Below are 20772 nucleotides of genomic sequence, written 5' to 3'. Positions count from 1 at the left end.
ACTGACCGATGTAAGTCGGGAGTTTTGAAGATCGTCGCAAGCGGGGCGGTCGGGCCATGGATAAGCGCGGAGATACTGCAACCTTGTGCTTCCAAGCATTCAACTCTCTTTTACTTCTAACAACTCCCCAATCATGGATATCGCCTACGATCACATCCAGGAGGAGGCATACTCCAATAAAGACGGGGCCGCCTCCGACTCCAAGCCCCAGGAGTCCAACGCCAATCTCAACGACGAACTACAGGAGACCTTCCGTGCCTTCTCCGCCAGTCCGTGGGGTTCCCGAATTGGAGGACTGTGGAATAATGTACGCAAACAGGGAGAAACATATTATGAGGGCGCTCGTCAAGAGTATGCAGCTGCTAGCGAGGAAGCCGTGAAAGGATTTTCAGATCTTAGGGAAACACTCGTTGACCGGACAAAGGGGCTGTCTCTCAGCACAGCTAGTTTGACGGGCAGTGGCGAAGGGCAAAGTGATGAAACCGGAACACCTAAGGCGGCTACAGAAGGAGAATCTAGCGACAAGAAAGAAGGTGAAGGCGCTGGCGCCAGTGGAGAAAGCTTTATTGCGCGGTTGAAGGCAGAAGCCGCTCGACGGCTGAAGGAGATTGAGAAGGCAGAGGAAGCAGCTGATGAGGCGATCCTGCGATTCGGAATGAACATCAGCCAGAAGCTGCGTGAAGCCGTTAGCATATTGCCTCCCGATACCGATGAGTCCGGCAAGCTTCTTTTCGAGAGCAAGGATTCCGAGGGAAAGCGGGTCATTCATGCTACACGGTTCGAGGCACAGCTGCACGTTATTCATTCAAACATAGAAAGCTTCACCAAGGACCCGGTCAGCAACGAGTGGCCTGCGTTCCAAAAGGAGTTCAATGTCGAAATGAAGACAGATGAGATCGCCGCCGATTTGGAGAAATACCCCGAGCTCCGTTCGGCCATGGAGAAGCTCGTGCCGGAGCAGGTGGAATACGCGGAATTCTGGACTCGTTACTACTTCTTGCGTCTGGTTGTGGAGACCGAGGAGAAGAAGCGCAAGGAGCTTTTGAAGGGTATATTGAGTCCCTCACTCCGGTGATTTTTGTTTTTAGTTTTAACCACTTCTACTTTACAGGTGCCAATGCCGAAGACGAAGAAGAGATTGGCTGGGACGACGACTCTGACTCCGAGTCTCAGTCTCCCTCTACTCCGCAGGTCCCCTCCGGTACCCAGACTCTCGCTCCCACCAAAGAAACCTTGAAAGTTGAGCCTCGCCGGTCGCACGACCAACACTCCCAAGCCGATAGCGAATCTAGCTACGATGTTGTGAGTGGTACTGCTAGCCGCACACCTGGCAGTCCCAAGGAGAAGAGTCCCTCCGCTGCGAAGGCAGACGATAGCGACGAAGATTGGGAGTAACTCATCTCTTTTCAAGGACGCATCAGCAAGAGAATCTCGAGTTAGTTCCGAGGGCACCTGTCTATACCATATACCCCCCAGAGCGCGAGCTTTGATCTTGCTACTGCCCCGGCTTAAACACGGCCAATTGCCTGTTGAATAAATCTGCTTTGGTTGGAGTTTAGGAATGTCGGGTCTTTTATTTTTGGCGTTTCGGTTTCTTCCTTCATTTTATTCCCAGCTCTGTTTTCTGCAACTTGTCTTCATCGAGCGATGTTATCTGTCTATGTGGTTGATATCTGAATACGCACCTCATTGCTTCTATCTACATAGTATCTCAACACGAGCGTTTGGCCGTCTAAGCTCCTAGGTAGACCATTAGACCATTATTCCACACTTGAATAGCCGCTGTGGATGATGCTATTCCCCAGAACAATTTGACATCTAGTAAAGATCGTTCGAAGGGTAGGAGAAAGAAACAATCATGAAATACATTCGCTATCTCATAATCATGATCATAATACATGTATGTACAAGGCATGATAGTGATGAATTTCCCATTCAATCTGTCGTGCCAGACTCTAGATCTCCGTCCTTTGGAGACCTACCCATCTTTTTCGAAAGGGGTGACTCAGCATACGCAGGCCTCATACCACGTAGTCCACTTGGACGGACATTCGGTGAGCCTTTGCGCAGCGGGGTCTCCGGTGTACTCTCCCTGGAACGGATATGGAAGCCCTGCGCCCGCCCACTAGGCGAGTAAGGATCGCTGCCATATTGGTGGGGACCGCTACTGGACTCCCACCCGTACTGGTAATCCTCGCCGCGATGTTTGACGGGGCTTTCATTGTATGGGTCCCAGCCAACGCGACGACGAGCATCGGAGCGGAGTCGCTGGCGGTGCTGTTCGTCGCCGCCAGCGCCGGTGGTGGAGGATTCTTCCAGGAAGAAATTGAGGAGCTCGTCGCTGATAGAGAGGTGGGATTGCTGTTGGAATTGCTGTAGGGATGTTAGGCGGAGGAGGGTTTCGAGGAGGGAGAGGGAGGTGCGGATATTCTCGAAGTGAGGATTGGAAACTGTTGTTGTGGCAGGGGCGGATGAGAATGACTGATTTCGGGGAGACGGGGAGTGGGATGAATTCCCTTTCTCATTAATTGATAGCTTGGCCATCATGTTTGGGTCGATTGAGGGTTCATCTGTGGATAACTCGGGATTTTCAGCTTCGGACTCGCTATCGGAGGCTTCGTCTTCATTGTAAACCTCGAATGCGATCCATTCTGGGTCCAGTCCGGGAGATAGGCGCCATTCTTCGGGTATGGAATCTTGATGCAGATAGTTGAAGCTGCTAGTATCCCGATTGTCGTTTCCGTTCAGCTGTGCATCGAGTAGAGCTTGCTCCTTGTCCTCTGGTTCTTCCTCGGATTCTGCCTGAGGGAAGTCATCCTGCACCTCGTCTCGTTCCATCATGCGCCGTGGAGGGAGAGCATTTAGATCCCGTTTCAATAGTAGCACTGGGTTGTTTGTTTCGCCCTCTGTGCTGATGTTGAGGATCCTCCCAGTGTCTGCGTAGAATATTTTTGAAATTTGATGAATAGGAAGGATCTCCCGGATTCCTGCCGTGGAAACTCCTTCATAGTTTTGGGGCTGCGGATCATTATCGTCGAATGTATGGACTCGGCCATCATCCAGGTCTTCGATGATCAGGACTTGATAGGTGTATTCATCGGCCCCGGCTGGTCCTGGAAGCTTCGTTCGTGGGAGTTGGCCTGGAGACTGCAACGCATCTATTGGAACACGGCGCAGCTTCAAACGTGCCTTATGCATGACTTCCTTCCACGTGGCCTCACGAACAGATTCTTCGTCATGAGGTCGCAAATGGCTAGCAAATAACATGTACATCGATAAGGTAAAAGTTGGCCCTACTTGGACTGCCTGAGATGGTGACATTGAATATTGCGTATCTCCTGCCGTGAGAAACGTGCTTGCTTGAAGGAGCCGGGATGGCGATACCGTTGCGGGTAGGTTAGTGGATAACTTTGCCCCAGATGTGGTGATGGCTAGGTTCATTAATGGAACTGCATCTTCAATCCGAGCCAAGAGCTTCTTGATATCTTTGATAATAAGCTTGATTTCTTTCTCGCTGTTCGTCTGATCTTTGGGCGATCTGGCTCCCTTGCGTCTCAATTCTTCAGATCCTGCGGCCTTTGCCAGCCGTTGTCCTAGGGCTTGAATGTCCCATCTTAGAGACTTCGTTAAGGCGACAGCAGATTCCAATGACGTATTTCCCCGAGCAGCACTAGGCGAATTATGAGCTTTCTGGCGATCCAACCCAATATTGCGTGACTCACATTAACTCAATCATGTCAATAGAGGGAGCGATAACTTGTATCTTGCTTTCCAGACGTTGTTGCAGGGCGACTAACTCATCTCGGTCCTCGCTCTTGACATTCTAATCAAGGGGAAAAGGAACTTATCAGCGCTGGCTTCTTCCCGCAACTGCAACCGGGAAGAACACTTACTCTGAGCAAGCGCGATGACTGGCGCATTGCATAGCTGGCCGTTATCGCGATTCCCGACCTGCGTGACATATTTTTAGCATAAGGTTGAGGGGTGCCATTTTTCAGCCATGATCGAACATACCGAATGGCATAATTCATGGCCTGCCGGGTGAGCTGTATGCAATGCATGAATTAGCTGCTTGCCCCATGACAACTAATATATACGACCTACCCCAGTAAGAAAAGCATCCATATCAGTCTAAGTTAAAGGCCAATGGCCTTTAAAATTTGCAGTGTAGATTGTATTGACAGCAAAGGTCCCTTAGCAACCTTGGAATAAACTACCTGCAGCCATGGAGGGGTGCTTATCGATAAGAGAAAGAAAGGTCAAGAAAGATGAGCCCAACTCCCTGACACAAGTTTTTGCCTTCAAGAGGTCAATATAATGAGGACAGATAATTGAAAAGGTCATTAACAAAAGCAAACAGAATTGGTTCCTAACAAACATTCATTTACCTTCTCACACAATGAAAAGTTATTCAATAAAATATCACGTGAAAAAAGATCGCGGGGTCTTAGTCATTCACCTGTGCAAAATCAAAAGGCACCGGGGGCCCCTCTTATTGACCCAACCTGTATTTGTCCAAATCCGTCTTGATTTGGTATTTTCGTGTCCTTGATTTGACCTTGGATCTTACTTCATAATGTCAAACCAAACCCCTGAATCCTGGGAGGAGGATCTTTCCCGACAGGCTGAGGGCGTGAACCTGAACGCACAATCTCGTCCTCAGGCCCAAGCACCCTCATTCACACCCGGCGCCGCCTCTTTCACACCTGGAGCCTCTTCCTTCGTCCCTGGACAACAGTACCAACAGTATGCTGGCTATCCCCAGCAGGGATACGCTCAGTATGGCCAACAACAAGCCTATGGTGGCTACCAGCAGCAGCAAGCCTATGGCCAGTACAATGCCTATGCCCAGCAGCCTGGTTCCTTCAGCCAGTACAACAATGGACAGCAACAGCAGAAATACGGTGGCTACAACCAGCAGCCTCGCCAGAATGCTCCTCTAGCGGCACAACAGCAACAGCAACCCCAGGCCGCAGCCCAGTCCGCTCCCAAGCCCGCATCGACTCCCGCCCTTCCCAAGACCAAGGTTCTGTCTATCGGCGCCACCTCCTCCAGCGCTGCCCCCAAGACAAAGGTCCTTTCGATTGGCACTCCTACCCCGGCAGCTAAGCCTGTTGACACCACCCCCAAGGAGGCTAATGGTGATACCAAGGGCGCTGCGGCTGCTGAGGCAGGCTCAAAGGTGGCAGCTACTAAGTCTCTTGACAAGACAGACAAGGCGGCTGTCGCTGGCAAGGCTTCTCCCTCGCCGTCTTCTGGCCGCTCTAGCCCGTCCCGCGGCGATACAGCCAAGCAAGCTCGTGAGGCCACTGCCGTCGCAAAGGCACAGCTAGCTGATGTTGATGACGCGACCCTGAAGGAAATTTACGGTGAGCGGAGAGAGCACGTTAACGTTGTCTTCATCGGTCACGTTGATGCTGGAAAGTCCACCCTGGGAGGCTCCCTCTTGCATGCCACCGGCATGGTTGATGAGCGTACACTGGACAAATACAAGAAGGAGGCCAAGGAAGCCGGTCGGGAGACCTGGTATCTTTCGTGGGCTCTTGATCTGACCCAGGAGGAACGTGCAAAGGGTAAGACAGTCGAGGTTGGCCGTGCCTTCTTCAAGGTGACCATCCCGCACCCGGAGGGCGATATCGAGCGTCAATTCTCTATCTTGGATGCCCCTGGTCACAAGTCCTATGTTCCTCATATGATTGGTGGTGCGTCTCAGGCCGATCTCGGTTGTTTGGTTATCTCTGCTCGTAAGGGTGAGTATGAGACTGGATTCGAGAAAGGTGGCCAGACCCGTGAGCACGCACTCCTTGCGCGCAACACTGGAGTTAGCAAGTTGATCCTTGCTGTTAACAAAATGGACGACCCTACCGTCGAATGGAGCAAGGCCCGGTTCGATGAATGCACCGTCAAGGTCATCAAGTTCCTGGAAGCCCTGGGATACAAGAAGTCAGACATCTTCTGTATGCCTATCTCTGCCCAGCGCACTATTGGTATCAAAGACCGAATTCCCAAGGATGTGTGCGATTGGTATGACGGCCCGTCGCTGCTCGAATTCTTGACTGCGTTTGAGCTTCCCGAGCGTAAGATTAACGCGCCATTCATGATGCCGATCAGCGCCAAGTACCGTGACATGGGTACCATGGCAGAGGGTCGCATTGAGTCCGGTATTATTAAGAAGAGCGGTACCTATCTCATGATGCCTAACCGCGAGGAGGTTCAGATCTCTGCTATGTACGGTGAAACAGAAGACGAGATTCCAACCGCCAAGGTTGGTGACCAGATCCGCCTGCGTCTCCGTGGTATTGAAGAAGAAGATTTCTTCCCTGGTTTCGTACTCTGTTCACCTAAGCGTCCCGTTCACTGCGTATCTGCTTTCGAGGCTAAGATCCGTATCTTGGATCTGAAGAGCATCCTGACGGCCGGTTTCAACTGTGTTCTACACGTTCACTCCGCTGTCGAGGAGGTTACTTTCGCCGCCCTTCTTCACAAGCTCGAGCCCGGTACTGGCCGCAAGAGCAAGCGTCCTCCCCAGTTCGCCAGCAAGGGACAGACCATTATCGCCCGCCTCGAGGTTACCAGCACTGCTGGTGCAGTTTGTGTCGAGACATACGAGGAATACAACCAATTAGGTCGTTTCACCTTGCGTGACCAGGTATGTCATATTCACGTCCCCCTAATATTTTTTTCTCCGCTAACATATCACCTGTAGGGTCAAACCATCGCTATTGGTATGATCACCAAGCTCATCACTTCCGAGACCGAGGCGGCCGAGTAAAGTACTTTCGCCACCGAGGATACCTGAATGTCTATATTTTCAAAAGTGCAACGGACTACAAAGAGAATCGATGTCAACGATGTGCTTGCGAGAAACTTCGAACAGGAAGGTACGGGTGGGTAGAGGTTGCGTAATGATACCACAGACAGTCAACCTCAACTGACGATGATGAACATTTCTTTTCCCACAATCTTGCTTTCATATAGTTTACTCCATATATGAATCTAAGCGGTTGAACCGTGTACGGGCTTTTGGGTTATCTCTAGCCACATTAGGGCTAACCCACCCAATTCAGATCTGCTGAATGATCAACCATTGGCAATAAATGCATCTATGTAACTAGAAAAGGATATCTATCCGAGGTGTTTCCCGTTGTGATCAAGGCAAAACGGAAACAAAACAAACATATTCAATAAATCTACCTCTTCTTTCCAACAACCTTCGTAAATCCATCATCATCAATCTCGGGCTCAGCCCGCTCCCTTGGAGCCCGGACCAAATTAGGTGCATCACCCATCTCAACATCGTCCTCACTCTCATCATCTGTCTCCTGATCCGCAGCCTCAACCTTCTGGAACTGACCCGCAGCAGAACGATTCTGGCTCTTCTTCTGGAAATTCTCCAACATCTGCTGAACAGTGCCGAACTCGCCGCGATCCGTCTGCGTCTTCAGCTCCATGATCATGTCCGCAACGTCCGCGGCGCTCTCATCGTCCACCGCCACGTCAAACTCGTCGTTCATAACTTGAACTAGTACTTCCTCCAGATCCTCGGCATCGGTCTCGGGCCGATCAGTGAGCATTTCTGAGATTGCGCCGCAAAGCCAGTCCCGCTTCTCACCTGAGTTGGGGCCGCCCCAGTTTGACTGCACGGCTAGTGAAAGGGCCGGCCAACTGTTGATTGTAAGGGTGATGGCTAGGTCGAGGTAAGAGGCGGCATCTGTGGCCGGTTGGGGTGTGGAAGTTGTCGCCATTTTGGAGATTAGACTTATGTGATTGTTGGACCTGGGGTGGGTTTGCGATTATTTTTTAGGTACGACTGATAGTACCCCGCGGTCTCGGTGGAGAAAAACGCGCTTGCTGATGGAGTGTGCGAATTTGGTTTAGGTAGTAATGATGGAAACGGCCGATGTTTCTTGCTTTCAGCCTCTCTGCGATTGGTGTAGGGTAGTGCAATTGAGCTGTTTTAATACTATGTTATGTATCCTGAATTTTTTTTTTAATAAAAAAAAGATCCGATTAGATATGATAAGGTCAGGTGACATTACTCTTGGCACTATTTACCTATTAAGGCCGGGGTCGCCTGCATTTGTCAACCTTGGAAGATAATTATGGTATTTCAGTATACAACTCTCTTAACTAAATAAAACGATGCATTTCAATATGCAATCATGTGCAATACGCTAATTTCCAAAGTCATATGATTTTCTAGGTAAATTACCCTAAAATATTCATGTACATACCAACTAAACTTCTCTGTCAAAATCAAATTGAGGTGATAGTAAGGCGGTGAAATTTTGTTTCGTCTGTTGTGGAGTTGGGAGTGCAGGGGGAGGAAAAGTTCACAAACTGCGTCTCAACCGTGATATGCGTCTGAGGGTAGTATGATCTTACCTAGATCCACAAGAGGGGTGACAATCTTGGAGGTTGCCAATATCCAATTATACATAGAAAAATCCTCTGTATGCTTTGGAGCCTTTATCGCCTTTCTATATTCTTACATATGTAGCTATGAAACTGAGCAGGCGAAGAAAATATACAAAAAGAAAAGAATTATCAAACAAAGACATGACAAGGCTATATACGTGGCCAACGACTCCCGAGGTCTTATAACCTCATGTTGAGTCGCTTTCCCAACGGTCTTTCCCTCCCGACGCTCTTTCTACCTCCTCCTGCTTCATCGCTTCGTCAAATCCCAATGGGGCTGCGGAGAACTGTTTCCTCGCATTCGCTTCTGGAAAATATCGAGGTTCTCAGTCAAGATCAATGTTTTCTACATGTATGTAACCAAATTTGCCCGGTCTTGGTACTACCAAACCCAGTCATCCCAAAAAGTCATCCTCTCACTAACTACAACCACCCAGTTTGACCAGGTTGGCTCAACCTGAGCCCACAAGTGTCATCTACAAACATTTCGAGTGTAAACATCCTAGCCCAAGATCATTTGATCCAGCGAGACGCTGTCACTGATCATGTAACCTTGCAGCATGTTATGGGCCAAGGTCACGTACTAGCTAAGCTGGGCAGTCATTTGACGGACACAGTTGGAAGTCTAGAAGCCATCATGTCATCAGTACTCATAGTCTCTACCACGAAGGCAGGGGAAGGGACCAAGAAGGCTAGCGCAAGGAGGCTGAATAACCAGGTTTGCATTTTTTACTCATGAAATAACATTCAAGTGTCGTCTTCAAGATGTTAATACAATATTTAGCGGAATAGTTAGGTCCTATAATTTTCATACTCGCATCCCGCTCCACATATATATATGCCCAACGTCCATTTAACTATCCTACAACACGGACTTTTTCGTAGTTGATATTCAATATCGGTTGCTAATATCAGTCCCAGGGGCGCTGAAAGATTCCATTTATAGAATTAGGCGTACTTGGGTAGGGAGATCAGCGCGCCAAGTATTCTGTAAGGCGTAGGCACAAGCAGATGATTGGATACATTATAGGCTCTTGTAGATCGCGACCTCGGAGTTCCGAGTTATTTTTTCCTATGGGGCCATTACATATGTAGGTAGCTTTATAATTATTTATCCAATGTAATGTATTGCGAGCTCGTACTGTGTACTACTGCGGAATTCCGAGCTATGTCTATTTAAGCTATATTTAGTAATAGCCACTGAGACACTGGAAACAAGGAAAATGCGCTACGTATCCAATAGAGGGAAATCTTACCTCATTTCTTACTATCTAATGGATGATTCGTAGAGATTCACCGAGTGAGCTGAGCCAGACTGTGACCCTTGTATTCTTCGCAAGACATACTCTTTGCAGCAAAACGAGTCACTTCGGATATCTATATAAAGAACTTGGAGACCTTCTTCTATGTCTCTATTACGACATCGATATCCAAATCACCGCAAGAACCGCTGATTCCAAACACCACCTTCGTTTTTTTTAACACAATATATCTCAATTATTCATCAAAATGAAGACTTCTTTCGTTACCCTTGCACTTTCTCTCGCTGTTGCTACCTTCGCCGCTCCTGCCACTGAGTCCCGAGCCTACCCCTACAGCATCGGTGGCCTTTCCCTCAAGCATACTATTGAGGGCGACACCTGGGATTTGGGATTCTATCTTACTTCCAGGAACCCCACGGGAGAAGCCCTTGAGACCACGACCTGCCACACTGCTTGGTGAGTTATTGCTATTATGCAGAAGATCTACATGACCACAGTAGAAAGAGACTAATCGAATCAATTAGGACAAACGGCACACTTCCTGTCGGCCCTAAGAGCCCCGAGCCTTGCGCCGATCCCGACTTCTCCTTCTTCTTCCCCGCTGGTGCTTTCAATATCGAGAGATATGAAGTCGCTGCTGAGGGTCCTGCTGGAGCAGCCGTGGCGGTTATTGAGTCTGGTTACAAGTACCAGTGTGGCCCTTACACCGGCCCTGTTGGTAATGTTGACACTGAATGCAAGACTATCAACGGTGGGGAATTCTATCTCCATCAGTAGTGGGTTTAGATGTGAATCAGAGTCTGGATTGTTGCATCTTGTAGGACCCTTTGATACGGCCTTCATTGTTTTTTTTTTTTTTTTGGGTATAGTTGATAATATATCATTAGTGAAATTGTGTTTTGATCCCGTTCCTTTGATACTTATAGAATAGAATTCATTAAGATCTGCATATTTCAGACATATCACCTCTTCTCCCCGACCCGAATGATATGATATGTCTATGCTTGTATCAAACAGTGTTGAGGCACATCCTTCCTAAGACGGATACAACTTCATCTTTATCTTGTTTTCTCTCTCTCCCTCAGTCAGTAGCAAAAATTACCTGGGTACCAAGTTTTCTTTCTTATTTTGTCTTCTCTACATGTTATAGGTCTATTAAATCGTCGTTTTTTCTAAGTATAAAAATATCTGAGACACCATGGAAACCTCACAAAGATGTCGTTGCGTACGCAAGTATGGCAAATTATTTAAATCACAAAGAGGAGCTTAAGTTGATTTAAAACCAGCAAATTTTCAGTCGTGAATTACTACAGCCTCGCCACTATAAGGCAACTTTACGAATACGAAACCAGTACGAGTACGAAGCGCGACACTTCAGATAGTTGGATAATGTATTGCGAGGCTTGATAGGATAGGTTTTTATTTCTTTATCCTTCTTGCCTGCAAACCAGAGCGGTGAATTGGCTAGAAAGCCTTATACCATGTGCGCGTGAACCCGATTCCACCACAACTTCCAACATCCCATCTGATATCGTTGAATACGTCGACTGAACTCCCCAGTTTCAAACGGGCCTCTTGCGCCTACACTAAAGGAGAGATGAACATGCCAATAAGTAGAAGTATGTCGTTTCATCAGATGCCAAGAGAGCACCGACGCTAACTCAAGCGAGGAGAAAGAACCAAAATGTATGATATCCTAATGATGGAGGGCACTCTTACTACCAGGAAGTGATCCTTTTAGCGTAATGTTGATAAAATAAACAAAAGAAAAAAGCCACAAAGGGCAAAGAAGAAATAGAACACACTGCCTGATCAAGCAACAAGCTATCTAGCAATAACTGAACACAAAATACTCCATTCATCCACTTCTCCTACAGCCCTCTCCTACAACTCAATATATTAGAGTTCGGATAAACCAATAGTGTCGCTGTCTAAGTGTAATGTTAACCAAGGCCAGCCAAAGGCTTCAAAGGAGAATCTCACTTGGATAAATGCATATTTTGATCATAAAAGCTGGAACCATCTCATGCCGTCAAGGTGTCGACTCATCCTTCCAAATCCATGTTGAAAATAGAAAAATCGCCCCTTGGAACGCCCATCATCGTGGTCAAGCGATGGTTGATCAACCACTTGGTGGTTTTTCCCTCAGTAACTTTGACGAGCTTATCAAAATACTTAGCTTCGGCGAAGAACGACTTGTCGCCCACGTAATGACTCGCGGAGCAATACGTCGTAGCCTCAGCTGTATATTTGCTAGTGAGGTGTATAACTTGCGTGCTCAATCCGTGGAAGGTGGTAACGTGCCCGATGGTCTTCTGCAGCTGCTCAATAACTTTGTCGATGCCGTTCATGAGACCAAGCGATCCTGTATAGTCCGCCACGCAATCTTCTGTAAACGAATTTCGAAGCTCCGCGTAGGTGTTCGTGTCAAATGCAATGGCAATATTTGCGATTGCATTTCTAATGAGCTCGTGATCGGAGGTGGTTGTTTCCATTGTTTCGGCGATTTCTCGGGGTCAGGCTTTTGATGGAGGGTGACTTGTCTGTTCTGGCCGTACAGATTGGGGTCTCATACAGAGAGACAATAATGATGTTGATTAATATATACTCAAATGAGAAATGAAAACCATGTCCCTCTTATACCTCTAAGCTTAAGAATTCAGAATTCAATTTGTCAGGCCTACGGAGTGCCTAGTATAGAGCCATTTCCTCTGACCACTTGATTATAAATGCGTGCAATAAAATATAAACCTAGTTATCATAATCAATTGTTGCAGCTCGAAACCAAGGCAAGTAGAAATATGAAGTGAACCGGAACCCCGAGCTACGTTGCCCTAACTCTAGGGTCCGGACTGGGGCGTGATTCAGCATAGTAATCATGCAGATCTTTGCCAAATAAAATCTCCCTTTGTTCCTGCAGGGCTTGGCGAGACAATTAGTAATCCACGGATTGTAAATCAGGTGGGGAGGTGAGTGTAAGCATAAGGATTCTTTTTCTTGGGGGTCAGCACAGGATATTACATTAAAGGCCTCATCTACTTCTTTTGACAAGATATCATTAATTCAAAATTCAAAATCCATCAGAATTTCACTGCGTCCTACCGTTTATCAGAGCTCAAGTACACAAGTCAAAAGCACAAAGATCGACATGTCCTCTCCATTTTACAATTACACTATCGCCACTTTCACTAGGGGTCTCAAGACCCTCTCTACCATCCTAAAAAAGGCCGAAGAGTACGCGAAAGAAAACAACATTCCACTCGATGACCTTCTCAATGCCCGTCTTGTTGAGGATATGAAGCCTCTCTCCTTCCAAATCGTGACCGCAACAAACACCATCTCTAAGGCCCTCGCCCGCGCGGCTTCCGTGGAACTTCCGCCACAGCCACAACTCGACGAGACCTATGAAGACCTTTACAAGCGCATAGATAGGACGCTCGCGGAGCTTGGCAAAGTCGATGCAGCCAAGATTGCCAGCAGGGAAGGGGAACGTTTCAAGGCTCCGATTGGACCGGTGGAATTCGATTTCACGCTGGAGGATTACTCAGTGCGATTTGCGATTCCCAATTTCTACTTCCATCTTGTGACGGCGTATGAAATTTTGAGGGTGAAAGGTGTGCAGATAGGAAAGATGGATTATTTGTCGGAATTTGTGGTGTAGTCAAACTCGGTTTTGACCAATTTATGCTCGCTTTTGGATGTGACGCAGAGCATTATAGGAACGTTGTCTTACAACATAGGCACACTTGGCGTTCAAGACCAATGTTACATTTCATAGAGGGGAAATATTATTGAATCTGCTTTGAGCTTACTTTAGTACCTGAATTTGTGGAGTTCTAATCATAGCGCCAATCTGCAACCAATACAATGACGGCATCGGTCAACGTGATATCCGTGTATACTTTGTATATACAAAGTAATAGATATCAATGAAAGGAATGAAAATAGAATAGCAAGCTTGAATTTCTTCCAGCTTTTGAAATCGTCCAGGCCTTGTATTCATGTTAGCATTGACATCAGTGTGTCAACGTGGCAACCTCAATGGCTATTAAGTGGACTTTTATGGTCCACTAGATATTCCATTGGAATTCTATTGCAATTCCATGGCACAGATCTTGAAACCGCCGGTTGTCGGAGAAGAATTGGATGCTATGGATAAAACCGTTAAATGTGGAATAGTCCATATTTTGATGTCCGGGATGTCCACACGGTCCTCGCCAAGTTACTTGGCAAAAGGTTGATGCATGCTTGGCAAGGAACAATGTATGAGTACTACTCTTCGTACGGGCTCTTCGTACTTCGTAAGACTCAATTACGAGAAAGTCGGAAAGGTTGAAATGTGGGCCTCGGGAGTCTTTAAACGTCAGTCATATCAAATTTTGTTCTGCAGCTCTCGGGTCAAGACGTATATACTACTTTGTGCCATATCAGTCTTTACTGGTGGCTCTACCGGTGGATATTAATTTAAAATTCAATTCCAATTCTCTACCTAATTCTTAATCCTTAGATTCTTGCTTATCTCTCTATATATAATTCTGGATAGTTACATAGGTTCTTAACTGTTTCTCCACTAGCGGTTAGAGATATAGCTGTACCGAGGTGGGATGATGGACGATTTTTGCCCTAAGTGGAGTAGGACGGGTCAGACTACCTAGGTGTTACATACAAAGTGCAGATCATACATATTATCCCGATGAACTAATTATGGAGAATAGTCGAATTCAACTTCATTTTTAGGGAAGATTTGCGGAGCTTCGCCGTCACCATGTGGACCCTTGACCTGATTTGTATATAGCTGCCAAGGTTTTGGTTGATCGCCTTCAGTAGTTACTCTAAATCTATAAAGGGGCCGAACCTCGTGGATGCGTACGGAGTCTAGACAGGAGTTTTTTCCATATTAGAGCCAAGTGATATGCTGTGTTGACACGGCCCTAAATTGCCGATCAGAGATCCAGTGATCTGCAATCCATTTCATACTTTGTATGTTATATGTGATTTGGGAGGCATTATCATGGAAAAAAATGTCTCATATCGGGAGAATCGAAGGTATTGTGTGGAATGCGTATATAGATATAGTATATTCTAGAAGACGTAGATCATCACGCCGGACAATTCGGAATGTTAAAGCCGAGTCACCCTGGAGCTGGGCTTATCTCTCCTCAAGATGATACCGGTGATGAGTGCTACCTCTGGCAAAGGAAAGTTGAATATCTCAACCCGAAATTTTACTAATGAAAGGCTCACTTGAAACCCTCGGCCTCCGTAAAGCTCCATTCTCTATCAGGCCTTAGATGCCCCGAGATGATAGGCGGCATAATGCCTCTATCTTCGGCCAATACTATCCAATCCAGCTGCACGATGCAGAATGCCGCGGGTTGAGCTGATCTTTCCGATCATGAACATAATTCCATGGGACCAGCCGGGTCAAGAATGGGATCTGGATCCCTGCAGATCTTTCTCTTTTAGGCCCTGACCCAGCTTGCCGCCGTACTTTGTATGAAGAATTTACGATAACGATTATCAGGTCCGTGATGTAACTTGCAGATATGTGGTGGATCGAGTGGATATCGCCAGGGTACGAGTCGTGAAGGACTTCTCCTTTTGGGTTGTATACTAGCTCTTGCGTGCTGTGGCAACATATAAACTACGAAGCACTTGTCCTTTTAGGCTGTATATCTAGTTGATATTACGAGCCTGCAATGGCATCATATAAACCCTGAAATATTTCTTCTTTTGGGTTATATACAAAGTTGAGAATGCACTACAGTATGGCGGATTTACCGGGATCTTCGTACGTCTTTTCACATTTAACATCCTCTTCTTCTGTTTTCTTCTTTTCGAGTTATCCATTTGGAGTTTCTTCCAATTCTGACCGCCAAACAGACTTGTAGAACAGCTTCTACACCTCCGTAGTGAGGCCTCTCACCCAGAATCTGCTCACCACCTCTCCGCTCTACTATCCTCACACACCGGTTCTTGGCCCATCCGTCACCTAATCCCAACATTTCAGGACATCTACAAGTCTCTTCCCGAATCCCTCAAGGCCAGTAACAATGAAACAATTGCCCGCCTCTGTGCACAAGTCAAAGCAGCTACGCCAAACGTTGCACAATTAATATGGACAGACTCCCGCCCTGGCCTAATTGATGCTAATACCGGACGACATCTGACACACATTGCCATCCAGCAGTTTTTGCAGAGTTTCCAAATTCCAGTGGGACCTTCCCACAATGGAAAGCCTCGCATTGCTGTCGTATTGCCCAACGGGCCTCTCATGGCAATTGCTGTTCTTGCCTTTGTGAACAGGTACACCATTGTGCCCATGACAACGAACACGGTGCCAGAGCAGCTGCACATAGATATAGAAAACGCAAAAGCTGATGCTGTTGTCGCGCTGGACGCTGACATTGGCAAGTTACAGCTGGACAACGGTAGTCGGCCAGTTTTTGGTATTGAGCAACTTGAAGACATGACTTTCCAGGTAGTCTCTGCACGAAACGCTTCTGGTGCATATGATACTCCCCCCAATTCTGGGGACGACATTGCCATTATCCTATTCACCAGTGGTACCAGTGGTACTAAGAAGCTCGTTCCTATCACAACTTACAACCTCATCGCGGGTACCATGGCTACCATAGAGTCAGTGGAACTGTCCGAGACAGACACATGCCTTAATATGATGCCACTGAACCATGTGTATGTTCCTTACCAAATTATAAAATGAGACAAACAAAACTAACAGCATCAGTGGAGGTATTATGCGCAGTATTTTCTCCCCCATCCTCGCTGGGGGTGCCACAATATGCTGCCCCTCGTTTGACCCCAGCATGTTCTGGGATGCCGTGCAAAACCCTCATATGACACCAACTTGGTACTACGCCACGCCCACAATGCATCAAATGATTCTTGCCGAAGCCGAGCACCGTCCAGATGCCGTTAAACAAAGTGCCATCCAGTTTATCTGTAATGCTGGTGGTGGCCTTCCTCCAACGCTTGCCGTCCAGCTTCATGATACTTTCCACTGTGTCGTCCTTCCTAGTTATGGTATGACTGAATGTATGCCAATTGCTGCGCCACCCAGGGACTATAATCTTGATCGTCATGGAACATCGGGACGAATAGTTGGTCCTGAGGTTGCAATTCTGACCGAGAGTGGCAAGTCTGTCCCGCAAGATGGGATGCTCGGACATATCTGCATTCGTGGATCACCCGCTTTCGAGGGATATCTGACCGCCGAGGGCAAGATTGATACCAGCGCATTCAACGAATCTGGCTGGTTTGATACTGGTGATCTTGGACATCTCGATGCTGATAAATACCTTTACATCACTGGCCGCAGCAAGGAGGTCATCAACCGTGGCGGCGAAATTATCTCTCCTGTCGAAGTGGAAAACGCAGTGCTGACCACGGCCAAGGATCCCGAATCCCCACTGTATGGTCGTATCACCGAGACATTGGCCTTTTCTGTCCCAGACGAGGTGCTACAGGAAGTTGTCGGTGTGGTTATCGTCACACCTCCGGGCATCACCAAGCCAGATCTTCGCCAGATACACGAAGCATTGCAGCCTATCATCCATCAGCCTAAGTGGCCCGCTTTGGTAGTATACATGGACGGTGTACCCAAAGCAAACAACAAGATTCAACGCATTAAACTCGCAGAGCGGTTGTCCTTGGAGACATTAACTTTGAACACACCCCTGGCAAACCGGCACTACGAAGCTGTGTGCCCACCCATTGGCGCTCCACTCAGCGCGTTGATCCCGAAGACAGCGGTTGTGATCGATGATCAAATCATTCGCTCGGTTCTTACCAAGAAAGCAAATACCCCCGAGGTGCATGTGCAAATAAACCCGCGCGACGGGCTCGCGCAGGCTGTTTTGTTTGTCCAGAATCCAGATGAGGACCATGTGATACCCAGCGAGCTCCACGACCAGCTCGATGGCTACCTCGTACCTAGCCGTATCATTCCCCTCAAAGGTCCCATGCCTGTCGATTTCTACGGAAACCCTGACCAAGCTACTATCAACCAGGCCATCCATGCCCGTAACTCGGATGGTGACCTGTCTCCTATTCAGCACCGTGTGCGTCAGATCTTCGCTGCCGCTTTATCTTGTGCACCAGAGGAGGTTTCTGCTAGTACCGACTTTTTTGCTGCTGGAGGTGATAGCCTTAGTGCTGGTCGTATGGTTTCGCAACTTCGTCGTGAATTCAATATTTTCCTGGCCGGTGACATTCTCTTCCACAACAGCACCATTGGAGAGATAGAGCACAAGGTCATTGAAGCCGTCGAGGTTAAGGCCGCCAAGGGTGATGACGGGGAAGTTGAATTGCCCGGGTGCGAGAAGACATACAGCAGCACAAACCCAATTATCTTGGTCCTGCATCTGTTCCCAACTGTGTTCTTTTTCCCTATGAAGCGTGCATTCCAGTGGATAGTTTTCGCATACGTCGTGGCCGAGTGCTCAACTCGATTTCCCATTCGTGATCATCTCATCGGTCGTTTGGTCCTAGTTGTTTTCGCCGTGATGTCCGCTCGTTTATGTTCACAAATTATCTCTCCTATTTTTGCTATCTCCTTCAAGTGGCTCGTCATCGGTCGCTACAAGGAGGGCATGTCCCCCATGTGGGGCCCGTACCACACACGCTGGTGGTTGACCCAGAAGGTATTACAGGTGTGTGGAAAGGGTGTCTTCAACAACTACAATTGGTCGCGCATCCTCTTTTACCGTCTACTCGGCGCAAAGATTGGAAAGAATGTCACCATATCCGCATCCGCTAAGATTGGTGAGTATGATCTGATTGAGATCGGTGACAATGTCGCTTTGGATACCTGCCTGTGTCGCCCCTTCGGTGTGGAGCGCAACACCTCTATGCTTTTGAAGCGCATTCGCATTGGCAAGGACTCGTCTGTCGGCATCAAGTCTATCATCGCTCCTGGTGCCGATATCCCTGAGAATACCTGCATTGGTCCCAACTCGTCAAGCTGGGAACTCCAGGATGCCGATGAGTCTAACCGCCAATTACTAACCTCTCAGATTCCTCAGCCTCACTGGTTTTGGATTCTTTTTATTGTTGAGCCAATCAAATTACTCACCTGGATGGCGGCTCGTGTTACTTGGATGGGTGGTCTTATCCCTATGGTTCTCGAGTTCCCTGCTCCCGCGGCCGATATGTTCCAGTCTACCCTAAATTGGTATACCAGTGATCAACGTATTGCATTCCACATTACCGCAAGAATCTGTCGTTCTGTTGGTGGCCCCATTGTTCTCTTCATTGCGATCTTGATCATCAAGTTCTTCCTCGATCTCATCTGTGGCAAGCCCAAGCCCGGTCCTGCTTCCAAACAGACCACTCTCCAAAAGGTGCGAAGTGCTGTGCTTGCCCAGATTCTACCCGCAGGTGACATCCACGAACTCACCCGCCTTACCGGTCGTCACTACGAATTTGTCTCGATGGCAGTCCGTGCCCTTGGTGGCAAGGTTGGCAAGCACGTCTACTGGCCCAGTGTTGGTCCCGTCACTGTCGACTTTGATCTCATTGAAGTTGGTAATGATGTTGTCTTTGGCTCTCGCTCGACTCTGGTTACATCTGATGGCTACGGTCGTGACCGCATCGTGATTGGTGATGGCACTATGGTTGGGGATCGTGTTGTCGCTTTACCTGGTGCTACCATCGGCCGTCAAGCCATGATCGGTTCTGGGGCTTTGCTCCGCCGTAATGGTGACTATCCTGCCAACACTGTTTGGACTGGTAGCAAGGGTGGTGAAGCTATACAGTTCCCAAGTTCTACTTCCACCTCGACCTCGACTGCCCCAACCATCGTCGGAGACGGTAGCAGCAGCCCCAGTAGCGATAGCGAAGACGAGAAAACAATCAACGAGAAGCAGAGCAATTTCGGCAGTAATAACAAGCCGGCTATCAAGATCGCTGAGAATGACACAGATACTTGCAAGCCTTTCGGTCGCGCCTTCTACCGCCACGAGGCCAACTACTACGTCCTCCGCATGTGGCAAATTGTCATCTACTCTGTTTTTTCAGTTATTGTCACTACTGTCTATTGGCTCCTTACAGTCTTGTTTTCCCTTTTTATTCTCCGTACTATCCTAAACTACAGTGATGCAGTTGGTTTTAAGCAAGGTACCGCCTGGCGTCCATTCGCTCTGTACGGTATTCTCGCCTCGATCCTATCTGTCATCACCACTGCTCAAGTTTTCCTGGCCTTTGGAATTATTGTCTGCGTCAAATGGATGGTCGTCGGTCGCCGCAAAGAAGGCGCTTATCACTGGGACAAGAGCAGCTACAATCAACGATGGCAATTCCTCCTTTCCTGTGAGACGCTGATCAAAGACTGCTGTGATGGAGTTGGTCTCCTTCCCATGATTTCCGGCTCCGCCTACATTTCCTGGTACTATCGCCTCTTGGGCGCAAACATTGGAAAGGACTGTGCGATCCATGCCAACGGTAGTCCCAGCATCTTCTTCACCGAGCCGGACCTCCTCACTCTTGGTGACCGTGTTGCTGTCGACGATGCCAGCTTGGTCTGCCACTTGAACTCACGTGGTGGATTCGAGCTGCACACCTTGAAAGTCGGGGATCGGAGTATCCTGCGCGCTGGATCGCGTTTGATGTCCGGTGCTTCGATGGGCCAGGATGCTTGTCTTTTAGAACACACTCTGGTCCTATCAGGTGACCATGTCGAGAATGGGGATACGCTCCAGGGATGGCCTGCTGAGGGTTTTGAAGGGAAACGTGTTTAGAAGCTTGGGATTTTGTTCCTTTTCATGGTGCTTGTCCTTGTTTTGGATTTGTCTTGCAAAATATATATCTCACGAGTTTATAGATAAGACTTGTGAAATCTTGATTATTGCTATATTTCCATAGTGAAAACCAAGAACCTGTTGCACAACGCTTCTGTTTGTATATTTATGTGATGACGGAGGTTTTTAGATAAAGGCCTCTACCTCGGGGCCACTTATTCCAAAATTTCATTCTTCCTTCCTCTATTTCTTGTATTAGAAGGCAAAAGAAAATTCCAAAAACGAGGTAGAAAGATGATACTAAGATAGATAATATTTGTGAGTTTTTGATATTG

General features: G+C 47.7%; 8 protein-coding genes across 8 annotated transcripts; 5 read left to right on the top strand and 3 right to left on the bottom strand.

Moving 5' to 3' along the window:
• Positions 1 to 133: 133 nt before the first annotated feature.
• N7479_006745 (BSD domain-containing protein) lies at positions 134 to 1395 on the top strand (the record flags this gene model as incomplete). The annotated part of the gene is made up of 2 exons (XM_057254439.1): positions 134 to 1049; positions 1112 to 1395. 2 exons carry the CDS (start codon positions 134 to 136, stop codon positions 1393 to 1395), a joined length of 1200 nt encoding a protein of 399 aa, XP_057108301.1.
• Positions 1396 to 1935: 540 nt separating this feature from the next.
• Positions 1936 to 4031, bottom strand: N7479_006744 (RanGTP-binding protein; the record flags this gene model as incomplete). The annotated part of the gene is made up of 4 exons (XM_057254438.1): positions 1936 to 3670; positions 3723 to 3823; positions 3894 to 3951; positions 4015 to 4031. The coding sequence occupies 4 exons, from the start codon at positions 4029 to 4031 to the stop codon at positions 1936 to 1938; spliced, it is 1911 nt and encodes a 636-aa protein (XP_057108300.1).
• A 545-nt stretch (positions 4032 to 4576) lies between these two features.
• On the top strand, positions 4577 to 6772 carry N7479_006743 (translation termination factor GTPase eRF3; the record flags this gene model as incomplete). The annotated part of the gene is made up of 2 exons (XM_057254437.1): positions 4577 to 6649; positions 6707 to 6772. 2 exons carry the CDS (start codon positions 4577 to 4579, stop codon positions 6770 to 6772), a joined length of 2139 nt encoding a protein of 712 aa, XP_057108299.1.
• A 418-nt stretch (positions 6773 to 7190) lies between these two features.
• Positions 7191 to 7745, bottom strand: N7479_006742 (pre-rRNA-processing TSR2 family protein; the record flags this gene model as incomplete). Its single annotated transcript, XM_057254436.1, has 1 exon — positions 7191 to 7745. The coding sequence occupies one exon, from the start codon at positions 7743 to 7745 to the stop codon at positions 7191 to 7193; it is 555 nt and encodes a 184-aa protein (XP_057108298.1).
• Positions 7746 to 9927: 2182 nt separating this feature from the next.
• On the top strand, positions 9928 to 10457 carry N7479_006741 (uncharacterized protein; the record flags this gene model as incomplete). The annotated part of the gene is made up of 2 exons (XM_057254435.1): positions 9928 to 10136; positions 10205 to 10457. 2 exons carry the CDS (start codon positions 9928 to 9930, stop codon positions 10455 to 10457), a joined length of 462 nt encoding a protein of 153 aa, XP_057108297.1.
• Positions 10458 to 11725: 1268 nt separating this feature from the next.
• On the bottom strand, positions 11726 to 12175 carry N7479_006740 (nuclear transport factor 2 family protein; the record flags this gene model as incomplete). The annotated part of the gene is made up of 1 exon (XM_057254434.1): positions 11726 to 12175. One exon carries the CDS (start codon positions 12173 to 12175, stop codon positions 11726 to 11728), a length of 450 nt encoding a protein of 149 aa, XP_057108296.1.
• A 653-nt stretch (positions 12176 to 12828) lies between these two features.
• Positions 12829 to 13341, top strand: N7479_006739 (DUF1993 domain-containing protein; the record flags this gene model as incomplete). The annotated part of the gene is made up of 1 exon (XM_057254433.1): positions 12829 to 13341. The coding sequence occupies one exon, from the start codon at positions 12829 to 12831 to the stop codon at positions 13339 to 13341; it is 513 nt and encodes a 170-aa protein (XP_057108295.1).
• A 2107-nt stretch (positions 13342 to 15448) lies between these two features.
• On the top strand, positions 15449 to 20437 carry N7479_006738 (non-ribosomal peptide synthetase; the record flags this gene model as incomplete). The annotated part of the gene is made up of 3 exons (XM_057254432.1): positions 15449 to 15471; positions 15564 to 16376; positions 16429 to 20437. The coding sequence occupies 3 exons, from the start codon at positions 15449 to 15451 to the stop codon at positions 20435 to 20437; spliced, it is 4845 nt and encodes a 1614-aa protein (XP_057108294.1).
• Positions 20438 to 20772: the final 335 nt, after the last annotated feature.

Source organism: Penicillium vulpinum (assembly GCF_028829585.1).
Source record: "Penicillium vulpinum strain IBT 29486 chromosome Unknown utg000003l_segment0_segment0, whole genome shotgun sequence".
Classification (NCBI taxonomy): Eukaryota; Fungi; Ascomycota; class Eurotiomycetes; order Eurotiales; family Aspergillaceae; genus Penicillium; species Penicillium vulpinum.
Note: the sequence above shows the minus strand (reverse complement) of the source record. Positions and strands in the feature narration are given on the sequence as shown.